Source organism: Neophocaena asiaeorientalis, unplaced genomic scaffold (genome assembly GCF_003031525.2).
Source record: "Neophocaena asiaeorientalis asiaeorientalis breed wild unplaced genomic scaffold, Neophocaena_asiaeorientalis_V1.1 scaffold322, whole genome shotgun sequence".
Taxonomy (NCBI): domain Eukaryota; kingdom Metazoa; phylum Chordata; class Mammalia; order Artiodactyla; family Phocoenidae; genus Neophocaena; species Neophocaena asiaeorientalis.
In genome coordinates this window covers 2,519,195-2,543,636 of record NW_020185329.1, presented here as the reverse complement: position 1 = coordinate 2,543,636, position 24,442 = coordinate 2,519,195, and the positions used below count along the sequence as shown (strand labels likewise).

General features: G+C 43.5%; 1 protein-coding gene across 1 annotated transcript in view; it reads left to right on the top strand.

Annotated features, from left to right (window-relative positions):
- LOXHD1 (lipoxygenase homology PLAT domains 1) overlaps positions 1–24,442 on the top strand; it is a 195,071-nt gene that overhangs the window by 58,832 nt on the left and 111,797 nt on the right. Inside the window, exons 9-14 of the mRNA XM_024734711.1 lie at positions 4,431–4,566; positions 5,094–5,254; positions 6,265–6,351; positions 6,780–6,915; positions 18,262–18,416; positions 19,835–19,995. Coding sequence (XP_024590479.1) covers positions 4,431–4,566; positions 5,094–5,254; positions 6,265–6,351; positions 6,780–6,915; positions 18,262–18,416; positions 19,835–19,995 — 836 coding nt within the window. The remainder of the gene's footprint in view (positions 1–4,430; positions 4,567–5,093; positions 5,255–6,264; positions 6,352–6,779; positions 6,916–18,261; positions 18,417–19,834; positions 19,996–24,442) is intronic.

Genomic DNA, 24,442 nt, shown 5'->3' with positions numbered 1-24,442 from the left:
TTATATTTTCTGCTTCTTCCTGGTTCAGTCTCAGAAGTTTGTGCCTTTCTAAGAATTTGTCCATTTCTTTCAGGTTGTCTATTTTATTGGCATATAGTTGCTTGTAGTAATCAATCTCTCATGATCCTTTGTATTTCTGCAGTGTCAGTTGTTACTTCTCCTCTTTCATTTCTAATTCTATTGATTTGAGCCTTCTCCCTTTTTTTCTTGATGAGTGTGGCTAATGGGTTATCAATTTTGTTTATCTTCTCAAAGAACCAACTTTTAGTTTTATTGATCTTTGCTATTGTTTCATTCATTTCTTTTTCCTTTATTTCTGATCTGATCTTTATGATTTCTGTCCTGCTAAATTTGTGGGGGTTTTGTTCTTCTTTCTCTAATTGCTTTAGGTGTCAGTTAGGTTGTTTATTTGAGATGTTGCTTGTTTCTTGAGGTAGGATTGTATTGCTATAAACTTCCCTCTTAGAACTGCTTTTGCTGCAACCCATACATTTTGGGTCATTGTGTTTTCATTGTCATTTGTTTCTAGGTAATTTTTGATTTCCTGTTTGATTTCTTCAGTGATCTCTTGGTTATTTAGTAGCATATTGTTTAGCCTCCCTGTGTTTGTATATTTTACAGTTTTATTCATGTAATTGATATCTAGTCTCATTGTTGTTGGAAAAGATACTTGATATGATTTCAATTTTCTTAAATTTACCAAGGCTTGATTTGTGACTTTTGGCCTGGTGGGTTTTTACCTTGCTCCTTCATCTGCTGGGTATTTCTCTGTCTTTTCATTTTGCTTAACTTATTGTGTTTGGGGTCTCTTTTTTGCAGCCTGCAAGTTCGTAATTCCCGTTGTTTTTTGTGTCCCCAGTGGGTAAGGTTGGTTCAGTGGGTTGTGTAGGCTTCCTTGTGGAGGGGACTGGTTGCCTGTGTTCTGGTGGATGAAGCTGGATCTTGTCTTTCTGGTGGGCAGGACCATGTCCAGTGGTGTGTTTTGGGATGTCTGTGAACTTATTATGATTTTGGGCAGCCTCTCTGCTAATGGGTTGTGTTGTGTTCCTGTCTTTCTAGTTGTTTGGCATGGGGTGTCCAGCACTGGAGCTTGCTGGTCATTGAGTGGAGCTGGGTCTTCACGTTGAGATGGAGATCTCTGGGTGAACTCTCGCCGATTGATATTACGTGGGGCCGGGAGGTCTCTGATGGTCCAATTTCCTGAACTCGGCTCTCCCACCTCAGCAGCACAGGCCTGACACCCAGCCAGAGCACCAAAACCCTGTCAGCCACACAGCTCAGAAGAAAAGGGAGAAAAAAAAGAAGGAAAGAAAAATAAAATAAAATAAATAAAGTTTTTAAAATAAAAAATAATTAAAATAAACATATTTTTAAAGTAATTGTTTTAAAAAAAGAAGAGAGCAACCAAACTAATAAACAAATCCACCAGTGATAAGAAGCGCTAAAAACCATACTAAGTTAAACATAAAAATCAGAAACTAGTCAGTCGCATACAGCAAACCCGAAGTCTACAGTTGCTCCCAAAGTCCACCACCGCAATTTTGGGATGACTCATTGTCTAATCAGGTATTCCACAGATGCAGGGTACATCAAGTTGATTGTGAAGATTTAATCTGTTCCTGAGGATGCACAGAGAAATTTCCCTTTCTCTTCTTTGTCCGCACAACTCCTGGGTTTCAGCTTTGGACTTGGCCCTGCCTCTGCATGTAGGTCACACTCTGGCATCTGTTCTTCACCCACACAGGAGGGGGTTAAAGGAGGGCTGATTAGGGGGCTCTGGCTCACCCAGGCCTGGGGAGAGAGGGGTACAGAATGCGGCACGAGCCTGCGGCGGCAGAGGCCAGTGTGACATTGCAACAGCCTGAGGTGTGCCATGTGCTCTCCTGGGGAAGTCGTCCCTGGATCATGGGACCCTGACAGTGGCGGGCTGCGCAGGCTCCCGGGAGGGGAGGTGTGGATAGTGACCTGTGCTTGCACACAGGATTCTTGGTGGCTGCAGCAGCAGCCTTAGCATTTTATGCCTGTCTCTGGTGTCCGTGCTGATAGCCGTGGCTCACACCTGTCTCTGAAGCTCTTTTAGGCAGTGCTCTGAATCTCCTCTCCTCGTGCACCCCGAAACAACAGTCTCTTGACTCTTAGGAAGTTCCAGACTTTTTCCCGGACTCCCTCCTGGTTAGCTGTGGTGCACTAGCCCCCTTCTGGCTGTGTTCACGCAGCCAACCCCAGTCCTCTCCCTGGGATATGACCTCCGAAGCCCGAGCCTCAGCTCCCAGCCCCCACCTGTCCTGGCGGGTGAGCAGACAAACCTCTCAGGCTGGTGAGTCCTGGTTGGCCCTAATCCTCTTTGCGGGAATCTCTCCACTTTGCCCTCTGCAGCCCTATTGCTGTGCTCTCCTCCATGGCTCCAAAGCTTCCCCCAAGCCCGCTCCCGTTTCCACCAGTGAAGGGGCTTCCTAGTGTGTGGAAACTTTTCCTCTTTCACAGCTCCCTCCCAGAGGTGTAGGTCCCCTCCCTATTTTTTTGTCTCTGTTTTTTCTTTTTCCCTACCCAGCTACGTGGGGAGTTTCTTGTCTTTGGGGAAGTCTGAGGTCTTCTGCCAGCGTTCAGTAGGTGTTCTTTAGGAGTTGTTGCACATTTAGATGTATTTTTGATGTATTTGTGGGGAGGAAGGTGATCTCCACGTCTTACTCCTCTGCCATCTTGAAGGTCCTCTCAGTGGTGGATGCCATTTAAAAATTTTTTGACATTTACTTTACAATGCGCTTCAATTTATGTATATGTTCCAAGAGTTGAATTTAAGATTTTGACTTTATTTATTAAATTCAGTTTGTTACTTTTGTTTTTGAACCTTCTATCTCCTTAATAGCATTTTGTCTGTTTGATCTATTAATTATGAAGAAAGATATGTTGAAACTTCCAATGTCGGTGGTAGATATTTAAATTTCTTACTGTAGAACTAACAATTTTTGCTTTATATAGTTTTAGGCTACGTTGTGAGGTGTAGAATTAGTATAACCTCTGGTTAATTGAATCTTTATCACAATCCTATCTGATACTATCTAGCTTTTAACTGATAAATTTAGTCATTTATGTTTTTTATAACTATTAACATGTCTGTTTGTCCTGCTTTTACTATGTCTTTCTTTTTTCTTTTTTTTTTTTTTTTTTTTTTTTTTTTGATTAACTGATTGGTTGTGGGTTTTATTTTCTTGATAGTGATTTGGAAATTATTCACTCTCTGGTTTTTTTAGTGGTTACTATTGAAATTTTAGCATACATACTTACTGGGACAAGACCTAAATTTAACCACCATCCCTAATTCCCTCTTAGACAAATCAAGAACCTTAGAAATTTCTAATGGTAATAATCCTGCATCTAGGTTGCATGCCAATTTTGAAAGTAGAGTATTTTAGCTCTCCTTTGAATTAGTTTTAAATTCACATATTATATGCTGTTGTTTTGTAGAGTCATATTTGTCCAGATTTACCTACCTGTTTGCCAGTGTGTTTGCTTGACAATTCTTCTTGCCTCTAAGACCTCTCTTCTGGTGTCAATTTTCTTCTTCCTCCTGAAGTAATATGCTTTAGAAGTTCCTTTGGTTAAGTAAGGTCTATTGGTGGTAAACTCTGTTTTTGTTAATTTGAAAATTATTTTATTTCATTTTCATTCTTGAAAGAAATTTCAGGATACAGAATTCTAGATTGAGTTATAATGCCCCCACCCCCCAATATCCTCTGGCTTCTGTTAGTCCAATTGCCATCATCTATCTTTTCTCTCTTGACGCTCTTAAGATCTCTGTCTTTGGCATTCTGATGCTTCTCTTCAAAACATCTAGGTGTGTCTGGGTTAGACAGAATGCCATGTTCTAAACCCATAAGTTCAGAATGTGGGTAGAGATGGAGAAGGTGTAGGAGAGAAGGTTAGAATGCCATGTTCTAAACCCATAAGTTCAGAATGTGGGTAGAGATGGAGAAGATGTAGGAGAGAAGGTTAAATAAGGATCAAGTCCTGAAGAGGGTAGTTAGTTTTTGTATTAAATTATAGATATTAATCACCTTTTATGTGACTGACCTTTTTTCCACAAGACAAATATAGGGTATTAATTTAGTATTCTAGTTAACTTGGTTCAGATGGAGATTTTACAATGTGCATAAGGAAATATGGTATTCAAAAAGGGTATGTGTATAGAGAAAAATGTTTGAGGTTTGGGCTGGTAAATTGGAATATGGATGATACCTACTTGGGAAGATTTCTTAGAGGAGGTATTTCTTGATCTAAGATTTAATGAGATAGGCAGTGGGAAGAAAAGTGACATTCCTTGAGGGTAGTAATGCAGACAACCCTAAATGTGGGGCTAAGGAGGCTGTTGAACATTACAAAGAAGTCCCAGCCAGGGGACCTACTGTAGGAGATGTGATCTGCTCCCCCAGGTGGTGATTTTGTGCCCCTTCACTGGCATCCAGCAGACCTTCCCTTGCAGCAGCTGGCTGGATGAGAAGAAGACAGATGGGCTGATCGAGAGGCAGCTCTACGAGATGGTGTCTCTCAGGAAGAAGAGGCTGAAAAGTAGGTGGAGGGGCCCAGAGCCAGCAAAGGCCAGGATTGTCACACCACTGGGCGCTCCTTCTTCTCAATTCTCCTCTGGAAAGGAAGGGAAAGGGTCCCCCAGGGACCTCAGTTCTCCAAGGTACAGACCACACAGAATTACAGACATGGCACCAAGGCTGATACTCCAGCAGCCCCAAATCGTTAAGCTGCTGTGATGGGCTAGTTGTTAAACTGAATGGTTGCACACACTGCACTCTGAATGTACTGGCCATAGGGTGGGTGGAGTCAACTATTCCCCCTATTAAAAATATACTAATAGACTTTCACCATTAAAAGGAACATTAAGGCACACTCTCTCAAATAGCAAGGAATCCATGGCTTCCCAAATTTAGTATTTGTTATAATGGGTTTCTGAGAGTAGGACACACCTGTATACAACTTGTACTTCAGTCCTGATCACCTTTGATTTGCTTGTCTTCCCCACTGGTAGCTTGAAAATCTCTTCACTTTTGAAGTTAATGGTACAACTTGACCTGTCTCTGCAGAATTCCCGTGGTCCCTGTGGGTCTGGACGACCGACTTGAAGAAAGCTGGTACCAACTCTCCTATCTTCATCCAGATTTACGGGCAGAAGGGGCGGACAGATGAGATTCTCCTGAATCCCAACAACAAGTGGTTCAAACCCGGAATAATTGAGAAATTTAGGGTAGGAAGAGGGACAGAGTGGGAGGGAAGAAAGAGAAAGGGGTGTAAGAAGGATTTGTCATGGGATTCTGGTTTCCTAAGCCAGGTTTGGATCAAGTTTGAAGACAAAAAGGTAAAATAGAGACCCTAGGCCCCTGCAAGGAATGCCACATTTAATGTACGGGCAATGTACTGATGGGGTGCAGTTTATCTGGCCCTTCATCTGAATCAAACAGTCCAGAACCAAGCATGGGAGAAGAAGCAAGTATGTAATGGCTTTGGACATTCAGGAGCCCGGTGACTTGGGGAATCATTGTAAAACAGAAACCCTGAGCACAGTTAGTGTCAAACCGCCCAGTGTGGACTGAATTAGAGAGTGAGGAACAAATTTTAAGGAAATTATACATTTTGGAACATTTAAAAAGAAATTCAGCTTTAAATTTTCAGTATGTATATAAGCAGAGCAAGGCTTGTTTTGTCAACGGAAGTGCTGCTCTGACCTTTAGGTAAGAATAATTTGTAATTTGCAGCTCTCTTCTCAGAGCACCCCCTTGGCGCTTCTATTATACCTTCAGTTCATTGCTCTTTATGTATTTGTCTTCCCGGCTAGACTTGGAGCCCCTAGGGAAAGGGCATGACCACTGTATTGATCTTTTTGTCTGTTTCAGTGCCCAGCAGAGTCCTGGGGCTTGGGCCTGTGCTAATTTGCAGGGCTGCCATATGGATTTTGTAATTGAAAGCTTATTGCTTGGAAGATTTTATTTAGTCTGGATCCTACTGTGGGTCAGTTATTTTTGTTCAGTTTCACCAGCCCAGATTGAACCTTAGCTCTAAGTGGCTGTCTCTCCCTCATGTGCCATTGGTTAAAAGAGCACAAGAAGATAGAATATATGAGGGTGGTTTGAAGCAAACCCACCCTTGATGCTGAAGAAACAGCTCAAAGTGGGTACCCTCCTGGCAGGGGGTCAGCTATGAGGGTAAACACATTTCACTTGGTTCTGTCCACTCAGGCCTTGTTATTTCTCACCATAGATTGAGCTCCCAGACCTCGGCAGGTTTTATAAGATTCGGGCGTGGCATGATAAAAGGAGTCCTGGTTCTGGATGGCATTTAGAAAGGGTGAGATGTACCAACTTGGGGGTTAGAAGGTGGTTGGGAGAGGAACCAAAATGGTCTATTTCTAATGACCTTGTCTTGTTAGTTTGCCTTTATCTGTTGGGAGTGTGGGTGGGGAAGGGTTGTAGTGAGACCTAAATTTGGACACATGACACATGGACTTCCTGACGGGGACAGGACTTCCAAAGTAGACTAAGAAGTTGCTTAGGTTTCAGCAGACTTGCACTGTGTCCTAGTCACCTGGCTGCTAGGCAACTGTGGGTCTCCAGGGGACCAGAGGGATAAATATTAATCTGGCACTCCACCTTCCACAAGAGTCATCCCTAGGGGACGGCCTTGTCCTCCTTGAGATGAACTAGCAGAACGGGAACCTCAAGGCATGGATGAATACCTCTGGTACACCACTTATTCACTCCAGGACTTCATTCCAGATGACCCTGATGAACACCCTGACCAAGGACAAGTATAACTTCAACTGCAATCGCTGGCTGGATGCCAACGAGGATGACAATGAGATCGTTAGGGAAATGACTGCCGAGGGTCCAACAGTACGGAGGATAATGGGCAGTAAGTATTGACTGGCTCTCATCCTGGGGGAGGTAATGGAACTCTTACTCGGTGTGCCAATGGGTGTCTAGCCCATGAGCTGGTAGTCTTGTCCACTATGCATCATCAGGCTCCTTCTGAATGAGGAATGGGTTTAGAAGGTCCTAGACTCAAGACCGGCTTGTAGTAGCCATCTCCATGATGCTAAGGCTTTATGATGGGCATGGGTGAGAATGGGGAGATTTCTGGGTCTTCAGGTTGGCTATGAGGGCATGAGAAGAATCCACACTGAACAGTATTTCTCCACACACTCCCTGAAATTAAAGGAAACATCCTCTTCAAATTATGCATAAGATGGTCCTCAAAAAGGAAGGCTGGATCTGGGCTCTTGTAGCCACACTTGACTGCTCCCTTATGAATTCTCTATTTCTTTTTGCGGCTAGTAGAAGAGAGCTGAGCTTTTAAATAAATTTATTTATTTATTTTTGGCTGTGTTGGGTTTTCGTTTCTGTGCGAGGGCTTTCTCTAGTTGTGGCAAGCGGGGGCCACTCTTTATCGCAGTGCGCGGCCCTCTCACTGTCGCGGCCTCTCTTGTTGCGGAGCACAGGCTCCAGACGCGCAGGCTCAGTAGTTGTGGCTCACGGGCGCGGTTGCTCCGTGGCACGTGGGATCTTCCCAGACCAGGGCTCGAACCCATATCCCCTGCATTGGCAGGCAGATTCTCAACCACTACGCCGTCAGGGAAGCCCGAGAGCTGAGCTTTTAATCTGGAGTCTAGCATCCACATTCAAAGAGGGAAAAGGAGATCATTTTGCCTCTAGGTTATACCGCCAGAGTGCTGGCAAATACACGGCACGTGTCCTATCCTTTTCTCTTGGCAGACATTACTGAGTAATCACAGCATTTTCTCCCATTTAGTCTGAAATGAGCTTCATAGCCCTCAATATAGCACTGCAAGCAAACATTAGCAATTGATCAGAATTGGCACTTAATATAATTAACCTATTTTCTATCCTTATGGCTGTGCTTAATTTTTTTTAAATAGTAGAATAACATTGCAAAATTACAAAAAGTAAATTACGATGTCATCGATAGTTCCAGTAGTCCTTCTAAGTATTTGGATAGTGTCACTTCTCAGGCATTTGCGCACCCAGTAGAAGCTCTGTATATATAGTTTTAAACAATTTGAACAGAGTTAAGTACACAGAAACATAGAAACCCCAAACAGCAAATATCTAAAAAGGGATCACCCTGTTAGTCTAATTAGGCAATGCTTGCAATTAGTACTATTTTATGATTCTTCTTCATTTTTAATTAAAATGGACTATGGAATTAATTAAAATGGACTAATTAAAATGGACTATGGAATATTTGTGTTCAAAGGTCCTTAAAATAGATTGATGCAGATAAGGAAACTGAGGAAGTTCTTGCCCTGATTATATAGTTAGAGACAGAGTGAGACCTAGAACAAGATCTCCTGCCTCCTAGGTCAGCAAATTATACTCTGCCTTTTCACATTCAGCAGTATTTTCTTTGGCAACAAGGCTATCATCTCCCTGTAAATATGATAAATAACATAGGATTCCTGCCCACCCCCCAGTTAGGACTCTATGTGACATGTATCCCACCAAGGCAGAAACACACCCGCTGTTACCTGATCTGCCCTCTTTATGTGCCAGAATTGAGCCTGCAGGTATGAACAATTGAGGAGATGGTCTTGGGATCTAACTGCTTTCTAAATCCTTCTAACCAGTTCTCATAATTTTAGCTCCTCACTCCTTATTTCCAAAGTTACCTGGTGCTGTCATTCCTGAGACTTTGCAACCTTACTTCTCAAATTTCACAGCTGATAGGTCTGTTAAGTCAGGGGTCTGGGGTGGGGGGCTCAGGAATTTGTCCAACAAATTTCTAGGGGCTGTGGGTGCTCCTGGTGAGGACCCACTGTGCTAAGGTGCTGTGAAAAGCACACTTTTCTAGCTGTGCTCCAGCTTCTGAAATCTGGTTGCTGTTGTCTGTAGTCATCCCTTTCCCTGAGCCTTATTGGTGAACATTTTTTGTTTGGTTAAATCTTTAAAATCTTTTGTTTGGTTAAATCTTTAAAATAAAAAAAAATCTTTAAAATTTAAATCTTTAAATTACTCACTATCAGGTATTTAAACTCACTATCATTTTAGTGAGTTTTTTTCAGAGAGAAAGCTGCCATTTTTACTTAAATGCCCAGGATGTTCTTTCACCTCCATCTCCTCCGTACCTTGACTGAAGCATGGCTCCCCTCCCCCCAAAACCCAGTTTTCCGTCCTCACAACTGTGGGGCTAGCGGGAGGGGGCATTCTCCTGACTCCCACTGCCCTTTCGGCCTTGAGGCTCACACCACCCACAATGTGGCCTCTGCCCCAGCTCATTTCCATCTTCTGTTCACTCTGGACATGTTCCTCTTTTGCAAGGTGCCCCCTGGTCATTCTCTAGACCCCTCAACTCCTACCATTGTTCTAGGACAGTGAACTAGTCTGCTTGGGCTGCCATAACAAAATACCATAGACTGGGGGGCTGAAACAACATAAATTTATTTTCTCACAGTTCTGGAGGCTAGAAGCCCAAGATCAAGGTGTTGGCAGGTTGGCTTTCTCCTGAGACCTCTCTCCTTGCCTTGAAAATGACCATCTTCTCGCTGTGTCCTCACATGATCTTTCCCCTGTGTGTGTGCTCATGTCTATGTCCTAATCTCTTCTTATAAGGACATCAATCATATTGGATTAGGGCCCACACATACGACCTCATTTTACTTTATTTACTTCTTTAAAGATCCTACTTCCAAATACATTCTGAGGTACTGACGGGTTATGACTTCAACATATGGATTTGGTGGGGGGACACAACTCAGCCCATAACAGATAGTGTCTCTGAAAGTATGCTCAAGGTCCCATTTATATAAAAATTGCCTAGAGTGTTTGTTAAAATGAAGATCCCTGGGCCCAATCCCAGATATACTGACTAGGCTCTCTGAGGGCTATGCCTGGTAATCGGTATTTTTATCAAACACACCAAGTAATTTTTGCACATATCAAAACCTGAGAGCTTTTGTTCCACTTCCATCAATGTCCATGTGGAAAACCCATTCATCCACATGCTGGTCCTCGTCCACTTTGCTCACCTCCACCTCCCTCCCATGCAACCAGCCACTCCTCGGTACCTCACCTGGGCTCATCCCACAAAGCTGCTCCTCTGAACTCTGACTCAGTCCCCACCTCTGACTCAGGCTCCTGCCCTCGCAGGCCTCTCATGACCTTGATGACACTCACACCACCCTTGAACTTGAACTCCATCCAGTTCCTTCCTCCCCACATTTCTCCTGCTCTGTCAAGGACTTGTGGGTGTGTGGAGGATGTATTTTAGGGACAAGAAATCATCCAGGGGAAAGAAAAAGTGGTCCTGAAATTGTGCAGGGTTCAGGTAGACTGTGGAGGAGGACATAAATTCAAGAAATACTCTGAAGGTGGAACTGGTAGGAGTTGAATGAATGCAGTAGACACAGTAGGGAGGTAAACTTCCCGCTGAGGAAGATGGGAGAAACTTTGTTCAGGCATTTGAGCTAGGCCTTGCATGGTGGGGATGTGATAGATAAGGAGAGATCACGGTGGGAGGGGCAGGAAGGAAGAGCATTTCTATAGGTTACATACAAAAACACCCTTGAAACATTTTAAACAGTGTATAAGATATGGGGCTATCATAGCTGTCTTTTGTTTGTTTTTGCCTTCTGTGATACTATTAAAGAACAACTGCAATTTAAAAAAATTCTCTAACGACTAGTATTGGATTGAAGTGAGATAAGCTGGGACCTGGCACCATTTACTGGAGTGCTTGAATCTCTAGCGACAGAATACAAAGCAACTATAAGGGACTAAATAAAACTGCACACATAACTGCAGTTGGGGGCAATTATAAGATACAAGAAGAGCACAAACCAACTGCCATTGCTGAGGTACCGGGAGCAAAAGCATAATCCCTGCACACAGCACCGCCAAGGGTGTGGACAGACACCTAAGCTGCCCCTCCAGCCTGACCCACCAATCCGCCCCCACCCTCACCCCATTTAAGGGACCAGCTTGCCCTCCTCAGAGAGCAAGCAAGGGCACCTGCTACTTGTTTTCACTCCCTTGTGCTCTGGCACGAGTCCCACTAAAGCCTTGCCTGGATTTCTCTTCTGGCCTCTTATCAATTTCTATTGATTAAAGACTTCAAGGACCCGGGTTAGTGACAGAAGGGCTGTCTGTCCTGGCTATAAGCGCAGTTTAATGCCTTCTGGGGGTCCTTGGCAGTACTTTGGAGCCCATATCAACTCGAATTTCTTTTCCCCAACTGTTCTTTCTGGCTCACATAAATTCCTCTTGTTCTTGGAACACTCCCATGTCCTCACTCACCTCTACAGGAACTCAAATCTCCTTTTCTGGTCTGGATGCTTCTTTGTAACAGTAAATAGAGCTGGTGGCAACATCTCACTTCCCCAGTTGGTACCAAGGTATACCAAGGTATAATGTGCAGGGCTTCCTGAAAATCCCTTCAGTGGAGAGTCTTGGACTCATGTAAAATGAGTAAATACCAATTTAAAACCAATTCTCTATGTTTGAAATTGTGTACTCCTAGTTTACTTAAAAAATAAGGGTCAGTCAAACAAGCAATTAACACCACGTCTGAGAGCCAAAATGCCTTCCGGGGTGATTGCACTGATTAACACAGACCAGGAGACACAGACAAAACACTCACCAGCCCACAATTTATCTCCACCTTGCCTTTCCCTCAGGAGCTATGTGAGATAGCAAAACCAATGAGATCTGCATTCTCCACCGCATGTCCAGCAGAAGGGATTACATACCACTGATGAGCCAGCAAGAGACCACTGGTCTCAAGTGCTGAAAACTGTGGCTTCTTGCTAATCAGGCTGAGCTGTAATTTTAAAATTAAAGTACAAGAGGCTCTAGTACTTACCCATCTGTTTAAAGTCTTTCACTGCTGATGGCTAATATAATTATTTTTAATTGTCCACAGACTTCTTGCCAGGAAGGTGCTTAGAACCTCAGTGGCAGGTGGGCTGGGAGTGGCCCCTAGAGAGAATTGGGACCCCTGACAATGTCCAGCCAATAGGACCTTCGAGCTCCTGAGCAAAGGGGACTGGGATTCCCAGGCATAGAGATTTCTAAATTCCCTCATCAGCTTGCCTCTGGGAATGGCCTAATAGATACAGCCCAAAAAGGCAAAACCGACCTTCATCAAAAGTCAGAATGAAGTGAGACTGGTGCCCTCCCTTCCCTTTTGTGCTTCCACGTTTCAGTACTCACTCCAGTTAATGCTCTTTGTTCCTCTTACTGTTAACACAGCCTATCATTGGGAGCGTAACACAAAAGCATCAGCTTCATTTATGTGAAGGCTAAAAGTTTAAAACATTTATCTTTTGCATTTTAACAGAGTTGACCGGAGAGGCAGCAGTGGTTGAATTTCAGGTGCTGTCCCTCTGAAGAGGGAGGGACAGGAGACCCTTGGGGGCAGGACAGGAGACACTGTTGGGGGCAGGAGACCTTTCCCCACTCTTGACTTCAGTGGCTACCTTTGCCAGCCCCACTCAGGCAGGTCCGTGGATAAGCAGTTATCCTTGACCTTTTCTTCTAACAAATGCTTTTGCTATAGACACTATATATTCAGACCCACATATTTAAAGGTCAAATTTAATTTTCAGATGTCTTCATATCTCCAAATAAAAATGGGTCTATTACTGAAAAATTAAATTAAACTTACTGGTGATTTGTCTCATTCCTCATGTACTTTATCTTCATTTTAGATGGACCACCAATGAGTAGTGTCCGTTTTTTAAAACAGCTTTATTGAGGTATTCATTTTCCATACAATCCATTTATTTAAAGTATTCAGTGGCTTTTAGCATATTGATAGAATCATGTATCCTTGACCACTATCAAATTCCAGAACATTTTCATTGCATACCCATACCCATTAGCAGTCACACCCATTCCCCCACCTCACTCCTTATCTCTGTACTTACCCATCTGTTTAAACCAATAATCTATTTTTGTCTCTATAGATTTGCTTGTTCTGGACATTTCATATAAATGGAATCATTTAATATATGACTTTTTGTATCTGTTTCTTTCACTCAGCATAATGTTTTTAATGTCCATTCACCTTGTAGCATGCATCTGTATTTCATTTCTTTTAAATGCTGAATAATATTTCACTGTAAGGATATAGCACATTCAACTGTTAATGGACATTTGGGTTATTTCTACTTTTTGGCTATTATGAATAATGTGGCTATGAATATTCATGTAAAGTTTTTTTGTGGACATATGTTTCCATTTCTCTTGGATATATACCTATGAGCTGAATTGCTGGCTGTATGGTAATTGTTTTGAGTTTTGAGAAACTATCATACTATTTTTCAAACAGCTGCACCATTTTGCATTTCCATCAGCAATGTATGAGAGTTCCAATTTCTCTACATCCTTGCCAACACTTGTTATTCTTCTTTATTATTCTTTTTTGCTATTGTTTTGGCTATTCTGGGTTCCCTGAAATTCCATACGTATTTTAGAGATGGCTTGTCAATTTCTACAAAGAAATCATTTAAGATCGTGATAGAGATTGCATTTTATCTGTAGATCAGTTTGGGAAGTATTGCCATCTTAACAATATTAGGTCTTCCAATCTGTGAACATCTTTAATTTCTTTCAACAGTTTTTTAGTTTGCAGAGCTTAAGTTTTTCACTTTTTTCTTTTTTATTGAGGTATAATTGACTTACAATGTTATATTTAGTTTCAGGTGTACAACATAATGATTCAATATTTGTATATATTGCAAAGTGATCACCACAGTAAGTCTAGTTAACATCCATCACAACACGTTGTTACATAATTTTTTTCTTGTGATGAGAACTTTTAAGATCTACTGTATTAGCAATTTCAAATATGCAATATGGTATTATTAACCATAGTTGCCATGCTGTACATTACATCTCCATGACTTATTAATTGGTTTTCTTGTTTTTAAAAATTTATTCATAACTATTTTATTCTTTTGTTTGTTTGTTTGTTTTTTGTGGTACGCGGGCCTCTCACTGTTGTGGCCTCTCCCGTTGCGGAGTACAGGCTCCAGACGCGCAGGCTCAGCGGCCATTGCTCACGGGCCCAGCCGCTCCGCGGCATGTGGGATCTTCCCAGACCGGGGCACGAACCTGTGTCCCCTGCATGGGCAGGCGGACTCTCAACCACTGCGCCACCAGGGAAGCCCTATTTTATTCTTTTTGATGCTATTTTGAATGGAAATGTTTTCTTAATTTTTTTTCAGATTGTTCATTGCAAGGTAATAGAAATACAGTTGATTTTGCTATATTGATCTTGTACTCCACAACTTTGCTGAACTCTTATTAGTTCTAATAGTTTTTAGTGAATTCCTTATGATTTTCAATATACAAGATCATGTCATCCACGAATAGAGATAGTTTTACTTCTTTCTAATCTGGATACCTCGTTGCCTTGGCTAAAACCTCCAATACCGTGTTGAAGAGAAGTGGTGGGAGCAGAGATCCTTGCCTTGTTCCTGATCTTAGGGGGAAAGCATCCACTCTTTCACCATTATATATGATGTCAGCTGTGGGTACTTCATAGATGACTTTTATGGGTTGATGAAGTTCCCTTTTATTCTTAGTTTGTTGATTTTTCATCATGAAAGAGTGTTGAATTTTGTCAAATGCTTTTTCTGAGTCTATTGAGATGATCATGTGATTTTTGTTTTTTTATTCTATTAATATGATATATTACATTACTTGATTTTCAGAAATTTAACTTGTATCCCTGGGATAGCTCCTACCTTGCCATGTTGTATAGTTCTTTTTTATGGGGCTGGATTTGTTTTGCTAATATTTTTTTTAGGGTTTTTGCATCTGTATTCATAACATTGGTCTGTAGTTTTCTTTTCTTGTGGTATCTTTGTCTGGTTTTGGAGCAGAGATATGCTAGCCTCACAAAATGAGTTCAGAAGTATTTCCTTCTACTTTATTTGAGAAGAATTGGTATTAATTTTTCTTTACATGTTTGGTAAAATTCAGTAGTGAAGACATCTAGGCCTGAGCTTTTCTTCATGTGTAGCTTTCTGAATTCTGATTCAATCTTTTACTTGTTATAAATTTATTCATATTGTCTATTTCTTCTTGAGCCATCCTTTTACTCTCAACCTATTTGTGTCTGAATCTAAAGTGTGTCTCTTCCATACATCAGATAGTTAGATGCATTATTTATTCTGCCAATCTCTGTGTAATAAGGAGTATGACTTCTTTTTCATATTTGACTGCTGACAGCTTTCCAGTTACACCAGTAGCTTTCTGCCTCATGTCTGGGCAATTTGGTAAGAAAGCCTGGATGCTCCCTTCCTTCACACTTGTGGAAAGTTCAAGCCATACAAGGACCCATGTGAAGAAGCTCTCACCCCTTAACCACCATAAAATGTCAAACCAGTCATCCCTCTCTGCTGTCCCCAGCCATTTTTGGGCCTGCTTGAGGGCCTATCATGCTCTCCCCAGAACTGCTCATTATGTGAATAATCATTTTATATTCACTCTTGGTACATGCGTGGTATCATCAGTCTTGATAGCTGAGCAAATTTGGAGTAGGGAGACCCATCCTGTCTCTGCAGGATTACCACGATATTTTGCCTTTTGATTGAAATATTTAGTCCATTTACATTTAATGTAACTACTAATATGGCAGGATTTATGTCTGCCATTTTGCTATTTGCTTTCTATATATCTTGTCTTTTTTTGTTGTTTCTTTATTCTTCCTTCTTTTGTGGTAAATAGATATTTTCTAGAATACCATTTTAGTTCCCTTGTTTCTTTTAATATATATACATATACATATATGTATATACAGTAAGAGTTATTTTCTTAGTAGGAAGAATTACACTTAGGGAATTATACCAGGGAATTACAATTAACATCTTAACTTATAACATTCTAGTTCAGATTAATACCAGCTTAATTTCAATAATATACAAAAACTCTGCTCCAGTGTAGGTTTGTTTCTTTTCACCTCCTTTGTGCTATATTGCCATACAGATTATATCTTTGTACATTATAAACCCACCAATGCAGTTTTATATTTATTGCTTTATGGAGTTGTCTTTTACATAAGATTTGAGAGGAAAAGAGTTACAAACAAAAATTAAAGTATACTGTCTATATACTTACCTAAGTCATTGCTTTTCCTGGTTCTCTTTATGTCTTTGGGTGTGTTCAAGTTACTGTTTAATGTCCAATGTGAAGGGCTCCCTTTAATATTTCTTGTAGAGCAGGTCTGATGGTGATGAATTCTTTTAGTTTTTGTTTATCTGGGAATGCCTTAATATTCACTTCATTTTAAAAAAATAGACTTTTTAGAGCAGTTTTAGGTTCAGAGCAAAATCCCTCTGCTTCACTGACTGCTGCTTTTCATCTGAGTTGCTAGCTTCTCCTGGGCTTGACCTCTAATGTTGGTATCCCTCTATAGTCCTTGTCTGCATCCTCTCCATAGGGGATCTCATCTGGTCCTGTGACTTTCAATGGAATCTATATGCCTATGATGACCAAAGTCAGGTCAACACTCCTGACCCTCCACACACATATTCAACTGCCATCTTGACCTCTTTTTATGATCATCTAATACACACCTCAAATTTATAATGAATAAACAACCATTGATTTTTATTTCCAAACCCTTCATTCTCCCCAAGTGTCCCTATGGCTTGTTGCTAACACTATTCACCTAGTTGCCCAAGCCATAAACCTAGGAATCATCCCTGGTTCTTCTCTTTCCCTCAATTAACTATCCAGTCCATCACCAAGTACTGTTGTTTCTACCTCAGAAATATATCTCTAATCTACCAACTTCTCTCCATCTCCACTGCACCCCCAGTCCTAGGCATCCTCCTCTCTTTTCTAGACTACTGTAATTATTCCACTAACTGGCCTCTCTGATTCACTCTTTCTTCCCCTACAATCAGTTCTCCACATGGCAGCCAAATGCTCTTTAAAACATAGATCAGACTAAGTTACTTCCTTGCCTAAAGCCCTATAAAGGCTTCCTGTTGTATTAAAAACAAAAACACAAAGGAAGCCACATGTCTTACCTTAACCCTGTCCACCTCTGGGCCTCATCTCATCCCCTCCTTCTCCCTCCATTCCAGCCATATTGGCCTTCTCTCTGCTCCTGAAACATAGCTGCTTATCTCCAAATTGGGGCTTCACACTTACCAGCACCCTCTTCTCTCACTACGCCTGTGGCTGGTTCCTATCACCAACATTTTAGTCCAAGCCTTGCCTCCTTGCAGCAAGCTTTTCTGCATCTCTAAATCATCTTCACCCCCTTACCGCACATCTCCCTACTTCCATCACACCCTGTGGCATCACTCCATTATACTATCTTTGTTACAGATACAACTCAGAAATTTTCCTGTTCATGATTTATGATTTTACTGTCCATCTCTCCTCTCCACCCTTCCATTCTCAACTTTAATATAAGTGCCATTGAACAGGAGTCTGTCTTGCTCACTGCTGAATCCCTGCACCTATAATAATGCCTGCCATTTACTAGGCTTCAGTAAACAGATATTGGGCAAAGGAATGAATGAATGAATTTCACTTTTAGCTTAGGAAGTAAGGCCTTATGTGCCAGATGCAGGTTTGCCTGCTCGACTGTACATTTTCAACATGGGAAGAAGATGTTGCCCTTCCCATAGCAGCTGCACTTTGTGCCTTTCTCTCTGCTTCTCTTCCTGGCATGTCCATAGCACTGGGGAGTTCTGAAGAGAAGGGAAGGCTCAGTTCTGGTTCAAAAGAAAAGTTATCTTACTTTTCTTAATAAGACAGGACTCATGAATTGGAGGACAACCTAACGCAAAAAGTCTACTGGGTTGGATGGAATCAAGTGCCAAAATGTTTGTATTAGACCTGTGGTCCCCAAACACTGCCAACTCCAACTCCACCAGAGTCCCCGGGGGGAGCTTGTAAATAATGCAGTTTTAGGGGTCCCACTCTGGAAACTAAGATTTGGGAAGTCTGAAGTGGTGCTCAGGAATCTGAATTCTTATAAAAGTTTCCCATGGGATTCTGACAGTTAGCCAGGATTGGGAACCTCTGGTCTGTCTGGGACAAGGGATTTGCAGATGAGCTGGCCCTTGACTGGTGTGAGGCAGCTGGCGGAATGAGCAAGGTCAGCCCAGATGAGAGCCGGGGGGAGAGGGGGAGGCAGTGCTCAGAGGTGGGGAGCAGCAGGGCCAGTGCTGGGAGCAGGGGGCTGCCAGCTAGTTGTGTCCCTCTCTCTGCCTGCCAGTGGCCCGGTACCGCGTGACAGTGTGCACTGGGGAACTTGAAGGTGCGGGAACGGATGCCAACGTCTACCTCTGCCTTTTTGGTGATGTGGGGGACACGGGGGAGCGGCTGCTCTACAACTGCAGGAATAACACCGACCTGTTTGTGAAGGGCAACGTAAGTTCCAGCAGTGCACCTCCCTCAGCCCCACCCCACCCCTTCCCATTCCGTTATCTTCCCTGCTCTAAGTAGAGCTGATCAGTGGTACTGGTGCCTCGACCATCAGGGAGGCTGTCTCTGGGTGTGCGAACAGGGAACTACATGCGTGACAGTCACCAAGCTCCTAAGACTGAGAGCTGGCCCACACCTTAGCTTTGAGAAGAGGGCAGAGCAGGAAGACACTTGGGGTGGGCAGGGAAGGAAGCTGGGCACCTTGTGTGTGGACTGAAGGTCCCAGGCATGCTGAAAGCTGGGACACCTGAAGGAACATTGCATCTCCACTAGGCATGACCACTGGTGGCAACTTGTTCGTTTCCTTTTTGAAAGAGAAATCAGGAAAGACGCTAAACATGGAAGTGGGAGAATTGGGTTCTATTCCTAGCCTCATTACAAACGTGCTGGGTGATCCCTTTGGTTTCCCCAACCATCACCTGGATTTACTGGGGAGGCTGTGTGAAACAATGGGGAAAGAGTCAGGAGGATCGGGGCCAGACCCTCCATTCTCTGAGCCTCAGTTTCCTTGCGTCTGAAATGGGGGAAAGGATGCCTACCTGTGGCTGGCTGTTGTGAGGATTAGAGGTGACAGATGTACTGCCTGCCAGCAGACCTGGCCCTCAGCACACAGTAGATGCTCAGTTAAGAGTCATAGTTCAATAATGTGAGACCCAAGTTTGCTCATCAGGTGAAGAGATTTGGTAAGCCTTGGTCCTCTCCTTCCTCTGCCACCTCTTCCTTAGCAAGGGCAGGGCAAGCCCTGGAATTCAAGTGGAGGTCTTTCTCCACCCTTTCCTACTCTTTTCTTTCTACATCTTCTGATTCCTTCCTTCATGAATCCCACCCTCGAGTTCCTGTTCCCAGAGGGTCCCAGGTACACTTGTGTAGACTTGGCAAGTCTGCAGCCCCTGCTGCATTCCTGCTGCTTCACTGGCAGGCAAAACTGTGAAATTAATAAGACCACTGGTCCCCCTAATCATTCCCTTTCTCAAAAGGGAGCCAGTGTCCTTCTGTAGCAAGGAGCCAGAGGAGATTAACCAAGGAATTAATTCATGATAAATGGTTAGTGACTGATAACAGCTTAATATATTAATCCTCCTAGGGGATTTGCCTTTTAAAAGGAGATCACAGGGAATGGCCATCATTTATCCAAAAATACAGATCTCAGTTGTTGGGAACTTGACATCGAACATAGTCCAGTGGGAGAAATTGAGGGAGAGGTGCAATTTGTTCTTTATGGGTAGCCCCTGGCCCACCTGTGAAAGACCAATAGCCCAACCCATTGGCTATGGCTTTTAGGATTTCTGGGCCTGTGTCTTCCCTTGGTGTTTGGGTCCCAGGGGAGCCACCGTCTAACTGGCCTTGCTGTCTTCCCCACAAAGGCCGATGAGTTCACCATTGAGTCCGTCACCATGCGGAAGGTAAGGCGGGTGAGGGTCAGACACGACGGCAAAGGCAGCGGCAGTGGCTGGTTCCTGGATCGGGTGCTGGTGAGAGAGGAGGGGCAGCCTGAGAGCGACAACGTGGAGTTCCCTTGTCTCAGGTACATGAGTCCTGTCTGTTTTGATTTTCTCCAGCTTAGGTTATGGGCCTTAGTTTTGGGAAGACTCAGCCTATTCCAGGTGCAGGGAGCAAAATCATAGCTTAAGGATATAGTTGGTCCAGAAAGAGAGGTGGCCCTGCTGGTGGCACTTAGACCTGGGCCTCATATCCCCGCCACCCCCAACACACACAGGTGATGGAACAACAGCATTGGTATCCCAGTGTGGTGCTGCCACTAAGTCTATTAATTACCAAAATGCTGGCATTTTTCAGTGATAAAATATGACAACTTCAGACTTTAACTGAGAGTTACCTCAGAGGCTTTGTTACATGCTGAACTAAACTTTTGAATTAAAGGTGGGTTTTTTCCCCATTTGGATGGCCTTCTACCACATCTTTTCCCTTTTAATATCTTGTCAAGATATTTTACTTTGTTTTCATTTCCTTATCCCAGCTTACTAGTGAGGTAAACTTTCTTTTCTCTTTTGTCTTAAGCATTTGGATTTCTTTCACAGCCAGTTTGGGCTCTATCAAACGTTCCTGATAGAGACATTTCTATAATGAGGAACAATACCAGCATTGTTTGTGCTGTCTGGTTGGCCATTCCCATTCACCCGTAGCAATGTCTGGGAGGTACACGCTTAACTGGAGCTTTGGATCAACTAGGCTCTGCAAATCCCAGGCCCAAGCTGAGTCTTGCACCTATGGACGAGGTGCTGTGTGCGTGTCCAAGGTCATTTCTCGCCTAAGGGCAGCCCTCCTCAGAGTGGGTGGGGGCAGGTTGCCTAACAACCCGGCAGCGAATGCATTGCTCTTTCTCTACCAGGCACACAGACGCACTCGTGCACACATGTGCATGCAGACACATTTGCTACAGCTGATTTGCTTACCACCACACCAGCCCAGGAAGAGCAGTTTCCCAGCTATGGAGGGCCACTGGGGCAATCCCAGGGCACAATGATTGTGAAATGTTTTTGTCCATGACAAAGGCATCTACAGTCTTCAAAGTATGGCCACTGTTAGTACTAAGAGGATTACATTGGAAAGATAGGTAATGATGCAGGCAGTTCCAAGTCAGTGGCACTAATAGACAGAAAGAGGCTCCGAGTAAGGGTCGGGGAGCCAGGGAAGGCTTCCCAAGAGAGGCAGAACAGGACTTGGGCCTGGAAGGAAGATCGGAGAGTGAATGGATGGTGAAGAGAAGGGAGGGTGGGTCATCCAGGCTGGAGAAGTGGTGAGAGGCATGGCACTGAGGAGGGGGTTCGCAGAGGTTGGTAAGGGCTGCCTGGCACATGGGGAGGGAGTACGAAGAAGAAGGGGGTGGGAGAGTTCTGGTCTCTCCTCAACACTGACCCGTTTGCTCCCTGCTGGCCCCGGAGGCTGCCTGGCTGGGATGCTGGATGGACCAGGCTTCCTTGTTTTATTCCCATCCACTCAAAAGATATTTATGAAGCATTTATATACGCTTGCCCCCTGTCTTCATGAAGTTTGTTGTCTGGAGGGGAACTAAACAATAAGCAAACGAATACACTAAGAAAGCCACAATTGCTAACTCTGAGGAGTGGGCTGGAGGAAACGCACGGTGGTGGCAGAGCTGCTGGAGAGGCCACACTGAGATGGAGAGGGTGGGTCAGAGACGGAGAAGGTGGGTGGGTCTGTCTTCATGGGGACATTTAGGCTGACTTCTTGCAGGATGAAAAGGAGAGTGCCAGGGGAAAGAGCTTGAGGGTTCTAGAACTCCAATGAGACCAAAGCAGGTGGACAAAGGAGAAAGCCACCTGGTGGGGTCAGAGGTGGGCAGAGGCCCATATCAGGAGGGCTTGGTGGGGCTCTTCCATTTTGGGTAGTTCCCTCTGGTTTCTGTGTGGAGGACAGGTGGTAGGGAGTCCAGAGAGGAAACAGAATGGCAGGAGGGGTCGTGGTGTCCATGACGGTATGTATTAGTTTGCTAGGGCTGCTGTAACAACGTACCACAAACTGAGTGGCTTAAACAGCAGAATTTTGCCTCGCAGTTCTGGAGGCCAGAAGTCCAGACTCAAGGTGTCGGCAGGACCATGCTCTCCCGAAGGAGCTCTGAACAGGGTCTGCTCCACGCCTCTCAGCTTGTGGCAACCGCAGGCATTCCTGGGCTTGTAGATGGCCATCTTCTCCCTCTGTCTTCACGTTGTCTTCCCTCTGTATGTGTCTGTCTCTGTGTCCAGATTTCCACTTTTTATAAGGATGTCAGTCATTTTAGATGAGGGCCCACCTTAATGACCTCATTTTAACTCAATTACCTCTGTGAGGACACTATTTCCAAATAAAGTCACATTCTGAGGTACTAAGGTTAAGGCTTCAACAGATCTTTTGTTGTGGGGGGCCACAATTCAGCCCGTAACTTGGCAACCTGGCCCCAGGTGGTGGCAGCGAAGGTGGAGGGAAGGGCTACATCACAGGTGGATCCTGGAGGTGGAGTTCATAGGACCTGCCACTAAGAGAGAGGAGAATTGGAGACCCCAGGTCTCTGCCTTCAGTAGGTGGGCAGAGGTCGCCCTCTCTACCAAAATGGGAGCCTGGGGAGCGAGGGCTGGGGGTGGGGATGGGTGGGCTCCGCAGGTCCAGTGCGGCCATGTTAGTTTAGAGATGCTTGTGCAAGTAGGCAGAGTCAGGCCTTGAGAAATAAATTCAGGAAATGAGAGCACAGAGATGGAATTTAAAGTCAGGGAAATGGAGGGGATCCTTTAGGGAGAGTGTGGATAAAGAAAATGAGGACTGAGCCCTGGGACAGGTGAGGAAGAAGAGGGGGAATGTGAAAAAGGGATGAGGAAGAAGTCTGAGTGTCCACACTGGCTGAATTGCCGCGAGCGTGGTGCAAGGGCCAGGAATCTGGCCACCTACCTGCTATGTGACTTTGGGCAAAGCTCTTAACTTCTCTGGTCTTCTGTGCCTTCCCAACCAGCAAGTGTCTTACGGTGATTATGAGGGTGAAATCCGGTTGCACTTTGAAAGGAGCCAAGTCTGCTGATGACACAGGCGATGCTGTTGCTGCTGCTGATTGTAGGGCTGACTAGGAGCTGAAGCCTCTGACATACCCCAGGGCTCTCCATGCCCCCAAACACTTACGAGTTCACACATTTTTTAGAAAATGGATTCTTTTTTTTTTCCCCTGATCTATACAGTAGGTCTTTGTTTGTTATCCTTTTAAATACAGCAGCGTGTACATGTCAATCCCAAACTCCCTAACTATCCCTTCCCTCCACCCTTCCTCTCCAGTAACCATAAGTTCATTCTCTAAGTCTGTGAGTCCGTTTCTGTTTTGTAAATACATTCATTTTTATCATTTCTTTTTAGATTCCTCATATAAGTGATATCATACGATATTTCTCTTTCTGTGTCTGACACTTCATTCAGTATGACAATCTCTAAGTCCATCCATGTTGCTACAAATGTCATTATTTCATTCTTTTTTATGGCTGAGTAATATTCCATTGTATATATGTACAACATCTTCTTTATCCACTCATCTATCGATGGACATTTAGGTTGCTTCCGTGTCTTGGCTATTGTAAACAGTGCTGCAATGAACATTGGGGTGCATGTATCCTTTAGGACCATGTTTTTCTCCAGATAAATGCCCAGGAGTGGGATTGCAGGGTCATATGGTAGCTCTATTTTCAGTTTTTTAAGGAAACTCCATACTGTTCTCCAGAGTGGCTGTACCAATTTACATTCCCACCAACAGTGTAGGAGGGTTCCTTTCTCTCCACACCCTCTCCAGCATTTATCGTTTGTGGAGTTTTTGATGATGGCCATTTTGACTGGTGTGAAGTGATATCTCATTGTAGTTTTGATTTGCACTTCTTTAATCATTAGCGATGCTGAACATCTTTTCATGTGCCTCTTGGCCATCCGTATGTCTTCCTTGGAAAAATGTCTATTTAGGTCTTCTGTTCATTTTTTGACTGGGTTGTTTGTTTTGATGATATTAAGCAGCATGAGCTGTTTGTAAATTTTGGAGACTAATCCCATGTTGGTCCCATCATGTGCAAATATTTTTTCCCAGGCTGTGGGTTGTCTTTTCATTTTGTTTATGGTTCCCTTTGCCGTGCAAAAACTTTTGAATTTAATTAGGTCCCATTTTTTAATTTTTGTTTTTATTTCCATTACTCTGGGAGACGGATTGGAAAAGATACTGCTGTGATTTATGTCGGAGAGTGTTCTGCCTATGTTTTCCTCTAAGAGTATTACAGTGTCCAGTCTCACATTTAGGTCTTTAATCCATTTTGAGCTTATTTTTGTGTATGGTGTTAAATAATGATCTAATTTCATTTTTTTACATGTAGCTGTCCAGTTTTCCCAGTACCATTTGTTGAAGAGACTTTCTTTCCACCATTGTATAGTCTTGCCTCCTTTGTCATGGATTTATTGACCATAGGTGCGTGGGTTTATTACTGGACTTTCTGTCCTGT